The 8,711-nt window shown below is 42.9% G+C and overlaps 1 protein-coding gene across 2 annotated transcripts; it reads right to left on the bottom strand.

Moving 5' to 3' along the window:
- Nucleotides 1–124: 124 nt before the first annotated feature.
- Nucleotides 125–5,063, bottom strand: LOC139379023 (Y-box-binding protein 2-A-like). 2 transcript variants are annotated; one of them, XM_071121739.1, is made up of 9 exons: nucleotides 4,706–5,063; nucleotides 3,341–3,404; nucleotides 3,113–3,146; nucleotides 2,808–2,897; nucleotides 2,249–2,497; nucleotides 1,889–1,971; nucleotides 1,536–1,752; nucleotides 1,300–1,437; nucleotides 125–1,134 (listed from the first exon to the last, which is right to left on the bottom strand). In XM_071121739.1, exons 1-9 carry the CDS (start codon nucleotides 4,782–4,784, stop codon nucleotides 1,099–1,101), a joined length of 990 nt encoding a protein of 329 aa, XP_070977840.1. In that variant the 5' UTR covers nucleotides 4,785–5,063; the 3' UTR covers nucleotides 125–1,098. The 2 variants fall into 2 exon arrangements, with proteins under 2 accessions (XP_070977840.1, XP_070977839.1); XM_071121738.1 differs by having other exon boundaries at nucleotides 2,796–2,897; nucleotides 4,706–4,903.
- Between the last annotated feature and the right edge of the window lie 3,648 nt (nucleotides 5,064–8,711).

The following is an 8,711-nucleotide window of genomic DNA, read 5'->3' as shown; positions in this document are numbered from 1 at the left end:
ATGTTATTGGAGCTGGAGTTGAAGAAATTAAATGACCAACTTCAGTTTTATCCCACTAAATGTGATTCAAGACATTTTACATTGTACTGAGTAATGTGACCATACAAAGAAATGCATTGTAGTCTTTGCAAACATGATTTTTATAGACATTCTGATACTGACATTGCACATAATCCCCTCCAAACAAGCACATACAAAACCAAAAAATTACAATATTTCTTTAAACCAGCCTCATGCCTTTATGAGGGGGGTGGGCAGCAGCATGTTTTAGAATCTGGGGTGGGGGGGGGGGGGGGGTCAGGTCCCAGACTGTACCACTACACTCACACCTGCTTTGCTTTCATGTTATCAAACTTAAATAGAGGCTGGAGCCACTAATGCTCGTGCCCATTCTCAGTCAATTAAAGAACTTGCTGTGGGTTTTGTGGTTTAAATGGGCATCCAAGCAGGTTCACACTTTATTCTAAAAATGAGTATTTTCTCAACACAGACAACCCACTATATCCCTTCCTCTCCTCCCCTTCTCCCATACGCAGTGTGTAGACAAGTCAGGTGGGTTTGTCCTGTTAGATGGGGGACTGCGTCTAACGGTCCATAGGACCTACAGAGCGAGACCGACAGGATGCCAAGAGGAGAGCCCGACATTAAAACAAAAACTGAACACAAAATAATGCCACAACTTAAAACTTCCAACCTCAAAACAAGCAGTGGGTCCCACAGGATTTGAGTCTTCAATTGGCAACCGAATTACACCTGTAATATAGGTGGGCTTTCATTGAACACCAGAATGTCCCAAAATTATAAAGGAAACAGGAAAAGCTAAATCCACCTGGTGCTTTCCATCCCATCAAAAGACTTATGTAATTCCTCTAAAAACCCATGTAGAAAAATAATTACTTAAGGAACTAAATGGTCACATACTAGTGACATCAGCTACAATATGGCCTACGATGCGGTTTTGTAGTGCAATGTAGTAGTGCAATAGGCGTAACCCAAACCCCTCCTCCACCCAACCCCCAACCCCTGAAAGGTTGCATCGGTTTAGCGTGGAGTCCCACCGCTTGCCTGGGGTCACGTGACACCATCTGCTCAGAGGCGTCATTCTGCCGCCACGGGAACTGTCGTGGCAGGTGCCTGGAAAGGAAGATTTAAGACTTAATTGCCATAATTACCCAAATAATTTATATTAAAATGAAACTACATATATGAATAATCTACAGTAAGACTTCAACAGCCAAGTTATGACCAGAAGAAACAGTAGAAATAGAAGTACTGAGAAGACTTTGGGGTGCCTCGTACCTCTGGTGATTTGTGGATGGTTTTGGGGGAGGACTTGGGGGAGCCTTTAGGGGAAGACTTGGGGGAGGCCTTGACGTCAGCTGGCTTGGAGGTCTGAGCGGTGGTGCTAGGCCCCAAGGCTGGCTTCTCTGTCCCATCCTAAGATATGAACAGAGGGGAAACTTTGTCACGTAACATGTTGTACAGGGGGAGAAATTTCCGGCACAACATTACATAGGCAGCACTGAGTGGCTCACTTTAGAGACTGTGTTAGACTCGGAGTTCCTCTGCCTGCGGCGGCTGAACTGTCGGCGGGGTTTCTGGCCGTCTTCATTGGCCTGCTTTCCGTTTGTCTGCTGGGCCTCCTGGGCCTCCACCTCTTTCTGGCCGTCCGCTGCCTGGCCTTCCTGTCTCTCGGTGGGGGCGCTGCCATCCTGCTTACCCTCCCCAGGGGGTGGGCGAGGACGGAATGGCCTGAGAAGGTTAGGTGGCGTGGGACAAAGTCAAATGTGGAGTCAAATAGGCCTATGGGCTCAAAAAGATCCATTGACATTAAGATCCTATCCCAAATAAATCTGCCAGCAAAAAAATGCCATGTCACAAGTCTCACCTGCGGTACTGGGGCCTGAACCTGCGCGGTGGTGGCCTCTGCTGGTCGCCTTCCACTGCTCCCTCCTGTTCCCCTGACTCGCCCTGGGGAGAGAACAGACAACACAGCACTAAAGGAGAGAACTGATTACACAACAGATATCCACAGGATGAGGTTCAACCTTCCTCAACCCCATCCCTCCATTTGCAGACATTTAAACTAGAATATTCCTAGTAAATTAAAGTGGAAGGAAGTTGCTGGTAGTAAGTTCCATTGACCATATTACTTTAACCATCTGTTTTTCTCTTCAAATAAGTCAACATGGAGGGAAAGGAACTTTAAACTGTTGGGATGCACCTTTTCCATCCATCTACTCCTCACCTCTCGTCCTTCCCGTCTGGGTCTGCGGGGCCTGCGTCGTCGCGGTGCGGGTCGTTCACCACCATTCTCCCCTCTGCCATTCTCCCCTTCGCCTTCCGAGGTGGGGACAGAGGTGCCGTCACCCTTATCATCGGGCTGAGGGCTGCGAGGGGAGGTGCGGCGGCGGCGGAAGCGACGTTTGTTGGGCGCATAGCGGCTGCCTTTCACAGGAACCCCGCTAGGCCCGGTCACGTTGGCTGCCTCAGAGCCCTGAGAGAGGGAAAGAGCTTGTTGGAGAGACATTTAAGACAATGAAAAGGTTATTGAATTCTCAATGTGCAATTCAAACAGTTTTAATGACATTGAAATTGAAGGGATAGTTCACACAATCAATATTTCCCATTCATTTGACATTTCTCGAATGTAGAAAGCTGCACACCTTATGGCATAAAACTGAACATGGCTTACAACTAAGTCAGAAGCATGAAAAGGTCTGTCACAATTTGAATTGTGATACCTCTTTAAGGCTTGTTAATTATGGGTGATATAAAATGAAAGCCATCCTTACAGGTTTACCTACCTTGGCGGCCTCGACCACATCAAACTCCACCACCTCCCCATCTCCAACACTGCGAAGGAACTTCCTGGGGTTGTTGTTCTTGATGGCAGTCTAAACAGCAGATGGATTGGGTGATTTGATACAGGGTTGTATTCACTAGGCACCAAACAGAAGAAAGCAGACTGAAACAGTAAGGGACTACTTGAACTGGTCCAATAGGAAACCCTCCTTTTCAATTGTAGAACAGTGCGCATTAATGAATGTGACCCAGTGGTATTAAGCAGCAGGTGTTCTTCCTGACATGGACTTAATCTTGCTGGGCTTACCTGATGAACAAAGACATCTTCTTTGGTGTCGTTTCTGAGGGGGAAAAAATATCAGTAATGACATCTCCCATCCATGACAAACCATATCCATGTTTAAGTGTCAGATAGCTGTACTACAAGGCGTATGGTATGCATTGTAACAAAAGTAATGCCCATTAGTGTACATTTTACTTGCACATCACACAAAATAAATGATTCAGGGGCACCTTCTAGCACATAACATGGTACCTGTTGATAAAGCCATAGCCATTGCGCACGTTGAACCATTTCACCGTGCCTTGGACTGCAGAGGCTGCAAAAACAACGTTTTTTTTAACCATTATTTTATTAGGGATTCATGCTGGGATCAAGAGGTATTTTACAGATGAGCCCTGTACAAAACACACACACGCGCGAAAAGTAAAACCACCATAGAAAACAGTTGTCAGTAAAAAGGCCCTCAGACTTTAGGATAAATACTATTCACAAATATCAAATTCAAGTCAAACCTTTAAGTCACTTAGCCAGCAATGAATAGCATCTGAAGACTTAACTGGAAAATAACACACTACCATAATGTCTAAAATGTTCTCCCTTATCGCAACTTCTTTTATTAACCAAAGTACTTCAAGCTAGGCTGCAGGATATGGCATTCGCGTCAATCATTAACAATACTTGACTAGAACCCACGGACTAGGGCAAGTGGGACTAGTGCTTCCTGTGAAAACAGTTAAGTTTCAACATCGTGGTTAGTGCAATACATGAATACGCCCAGTAGTTGCAACTAAAAACAAAGGTAATTTCCACCGATATTGGAATGTTGAATTGCAACTTCAGTCAAATAATTTGCACTACTGCGCAATGCATTGCTGAAGACATTTTATGAAAGCCAGAACGTGGCAAATAAGTACGGATAAGTGATTATTTTGATCCGAAGGACTGTCAGATGGGAAAATCAGATTTCAATCGATGCTCAATCAATGACCTACACCTGTGAACGAATTCCCTCCGCCTTGGAAAACGTAACATCTGATAAAGTGAAGTTAAGAGTATTATTTTGACAGCTTTAGCCTACATTCAACCACGTCGATAACTACATTTGTTTTAATTAATTTATAAAACCGAGTGCGTATAAACAGGTTGGCATATAATACCAACCGCACAAACCAGCGACGGGTAATTTGAAAACAAGTATTTCGTCTGCGCTTCTTAAATAATATGTATCAACATTGCTGTCATAGTCTTAAAGTCGATTTTTAAACCAATTATATGATATTGTTTAAACCCCAAGTCAGTGCGTAAAATATGGACGTGGAACTCGAGAAATGATACAATCAAAAAACTGCTTAGGTTCAGCATAATTTGACCTGGGTGTGCAATGTGGGCTACTCCAATTGATTAACATCACCCAAGACCTACAAACTGACAAAACAATGAAAATACAGCCTACGCACTTTATCTACCCAATTTGTAGCCAGCTGACATCTTTTACGCATTGATTTGAAACACCTGGCCAATGTTGCTGCCTTGATAAATCCACACACAACACTAACGAAGTATTCAAACGTTTGTCAAGGAAGGACTCTTCGCCACTAGTAATTATACTTTCCCTACCTATAATTTTTCTCTCCAGCTGTGGCGGTTCTTCCACTGGTGCCGACGATGGGGCGCTCTGCTCTTCTGCGTCGGTCATACTCGCACGGATACAGATTCACAATAATGTCCCCCTCTTGTCTTAACTTAGCTCAGATCACCACCGCAAACTTTTTATCCAGACAACCTCCCGGGATTCCCGATATTAACCGCGCCCTCATTGGCATCGTAATAGCCAATCCAGCAATCTCATAGGCTGTGCAAGGAAGGCAATTGGAAGGGCCAAGGCTGCGAATAATGACAAGTTTGAAAGTGAAAGCAGGTAGGTAGACCGGTGATTGACTGAATGAGGTGTTGTTATGCATGCAACCTCTCAGGACTGTGAACGAGCGGGCATGGCCTATATATAGGATGTACAAATGATTTTGAATGCACATAGCATAGGAAACCATGTGTGTTTAAAACGCAAAGTGGAATTTAGATGGCCTATCTATCATATATGATATAGTCTATATCTTCTTGGTGTGCCCTTCCCCTATAGCATGAGCAATGAACGCATTATATATATTTAAAAATAATAATAATACAACAATAACGCACAAAATAGGCTCTAGCCTAAGGCATACTTAGGCTTAGTTTGCTTGGTCAGTCAATAATGTAGGCTAAATAGCCCTACTTGTCCAGTCTGTTGCTACAGGCCTTAGGCTACTACATAAACTGTCTCTCTGTTTTGGATATTACAGCTCGTGCTGCCGTCAGATATAAATTAAACAGTTGGTCCCACGCCAAATCATTCAGCACAAACACCCCAGGCAGACATGGTGATCAAAAGGCCCCAGCCCCTCGTCTTTTCTCAGGCCCATGCCCTGACTCATCCACCAGTCCCAATCCTCCCCATTCCTCCATTTGACCTCAGAGCCTCCACCTGGCCCTTTGGCCCTCCATACATACAGTGCCAGTCAAATGTTTGTACACACCTACTCATTCAAATGTTTTTCTTTATTTGTACTATTTTCTACCTTGTAGAATAATAGTGAAGACATCAAAACTATGAAATAACATACATGGTATCATGTAGTAACCAAAAAAGTTTGAAAGAAATCATAATATATTTTAGATTCTCTAAAGTAGCCACCCTTTGCTTTGATGACAGCTTTGCACACTATTGGCATTCTCTCAACCAGCTTCACCTGGAATGCTTTTCCAACAGTCTTGAGGGAGTTCCCACATATGCTGAGCACTTGTTGGCTGCTTTTCCTTCACTCTGGGGTCCAACTATTCCAAACCATCTCAATTGGGTTGAGGTTTGGTGATTGTGGAGGCCAGGTCATCTGATGCAGCACTGCATCACTCTCCTTCTTGGTCAAATAGCCCTTACAAAGCCTGGAGGTGTGTTGGATCATTGTCCTGTTGAAAAACAAATGATAGTCCCACTAAGCGCAAACCAGATGGGATGGCGTATTGCTGCAGAATGCTGTGGTAGCCATGCTTGTTAAGTGTGCCTTGAATTAAAATAAATCACTGACAGTGTCACCAGCAAAGCACCATCACACCTCCTCCTCCATGCTTCACAGTGGGAACCACACATGCTGAGATCATCCGTTCACCTACTCTGTGTCTCACAAGACACGGCGGTTGGAACCAAAAATGTCATATTTGGACAGATTTCAAACTGTCATTGCTTGTGTTTCTTGGCCCAAGCAAGTCACTTCTTCTTATTGGTGTTCTTTATTAGTGGTTTCTTGCAGCAATTTGACCATGAAGGCCTGATTCACAAAGTCTCCTCTGAACAGTTGATGTTGAGATGTGTCTGATACTTGAACTCTGTGACGCATTTATTTGGGATGCAATTTATGAGGTTGGTAACTAATGAACTGATCCTCTGCAACAGAGGTAACTCCTTTCCTGTGATGGTCCTCATGAGAGCTAGTTTCATCATAGTGCATGATGTTTTTTGCGACTGCACTTGAAGAAACTTTCAAAGTTCTTGACATCTTCCGAATTGACTGACCATCATGTTTTGAAGTAATGATGGACTGTCATTTCTCTTTGCTTGTTTGAGCTGTTCTTGCCATAATTTGGACTTGGTCTTTTACCAAGTAGGGCTGGCTATCTTCTGTATACCACCCCTACCTTGTCACAATTGGCAATAACGCATTAAGAACGAAAGAAACTCCACAAATGTACTTTTAACAAGGCACACCTGTTAATTGAAATGCATTCCAGGTGACTACCTCATGAAGCTGGTTGAGAGAATGCCAAGAGTGTGCAAAGCTGTCATCAAGGCAAAGGGTGGCTACTTTGAAGAATCTCAAATATAAAATATATTTAGATTTGATTAACACTTTTTTTGTTACTACATGATTCCATATGTGTTATTTCATAGTTTTTATGTCTTCACTATTATTCTACAATGTAGAAAATGGTCCAAATAAAGAAAAACCCTTGAACGAGTAGGTGTTCTAAAACATTTGACTGGTACTGTAGGACATGGGATTCATGTTTCACTGGGATAAATTTAACACAGCGGGGACCTGCCAAGTTCTTTGGGGCCATCCACTGGACACTGACTGTGACTGCCACCATGTCAATGCCACCATTGGGGGCAATACCACCATAGGTAGCCTCTCACAAAGTGCAAAGTCTTTTACCAATAATAAGACGCTGTTATTAGGCCTGGGCTACATCAGCAACATATATTCAGCATTAAAACCAGAACCCCCTAAAACCTAAATCTACTTACAAAAAAGGTTGAACATTTTACTATAGTATAATATTGCCTTGAACGTAAAAAAATGTGAAGGGTAAGGGTTCATTCTCTATTGAGGCTTCGGTCAGTATCCAAGTGTGCGTTATTGTTTTATGTGTCGCGTTTACGTTCAATTGCATATGCATAGTAGTATTATGCATAGTATTGACGTCAAACGGAAGGACGCGGATGGTAAACACATGATTCTGCCAGTGTATGTTTGTGTTAAACTGGGGCTCATAGACTCGAATGTTAGACTCAACGTTCATATCGGTTGATAATATTGGCGTCAGACTGCTGAAGGTAAAAGGACCAAGGACAGGGAACGTTTGTGTTATTGTATCGTGTGTAACTTCCTGGTGTTTACAGAACACTGGAGCTGTGAGATAAGGATATCAGTGCCGGTGTTGTGCCGAAAATCTCCCCCTGCCAGAATTCTCCCCCCATTCGCGTGAACGCGCACACACTCAATTCTTCATTGCTGCGACTTGTTTGCTACTTGAGATGTCTGATCTTAACTCCGTTGTCAGTTTAGCCTACATTTCACTGATCTTAGTAGCAGAAATCATGTTTATTTGTATCCTTAAAGGCAGCTGTCAATGATTACGTTAGGCTGCGTTTCATTATATTTTAATGGCGTTTTGATCGAGGGGGTGGCACTATTAACGTCTGCAGTTTATGGTTTGGCTATTTGTTTCAAGTGTATTAGTCTATAAATAAATAATTTTGCCAAAATTCGTCATCTCTCCCAAGTCTTATTCGACTAGTAGTTGTTCTGAAATGTTTATTGCTTGCCTACGTTTTACCCCCTCCTCTATGTTTAATATAACACATATACATTAATTATTCATCTTGGTTGCCTATGAAGTTTGTTCTATAGAAAGTATTTGACCCTAATGTGTGCCACATGAAATATTCCACTCTAGTGACACAATTAATGAAATTAGAAGGGGGGGGGCGGGGGTGTATTTCAGCAAGACCATTTCTTGCTTTCGGAACCCCCCCCCCCCCCCTTCTAATTTCCTTAATTTTGTAACTAGAGTAAACATTTCAGAACAACTACTAGTCGAATAAGACATGGGAGAGATGACACATTTTGGCAAAAAGGTTTATTTATAGACCAATACACAAATAGCCAAACCGAAAACTGCAGATCAAACCGCCATTAAAATAAAATGAAATGCAGCCTAATGTGATCATTGACAGCTGCCTTGAAGGGCACAAATAAAACATGCTTTCTGCTACTAACATCAGTGAAATGTAGGCTAAACTGACAGC

This window comes from Oncorhynchus clarkii, chromosome 21 (assembly GCF_045791955.1).
Source record: "Oncorhynchus clarkii lewisi isolate Uvic-CL-2024 chromosome 21, UVic_Ocla_1.0, whole genome shotgun sequence".
In the NCBI taxonomy this organism is placed as follows: Eukaryota; Metazoa; Chordata; class Actinopteri; order Salmoniformes; family Salmonidae; genus Oncorhynchus; species Oncorhynchus clarkii.
Note: the sequence above shows the minus strand (reverse complement) of the source record. Positions and strands in the feature narration are given on the sequence as shown.

Excerpts from the sequence above, each read along its gene's own strand:
- LOC139379023 (XM_071121738.1), bottom strand. The coding sequence starts at position 4,784 with ATGACCGACGCAGAAGAGCAGAGCGCCCCATCGTCGGCACCAGTGGAA. Across the intron at positions 1,753-1,888 it reads TTCAGGCCCCAGTACCGCAG|GCCATTCCGTCCTCGCCCAC; the intron begins GTGAGACTTGTG and ends TAACCTTCTCAG. Across the intron at positions 1,135-1,299 it reads CCATCCACAAATCACCAGAG|GCACCTGCCACGACAGTTCC; the intron begins GTACGAGGCACC and ends CTTCCTTTCCAG.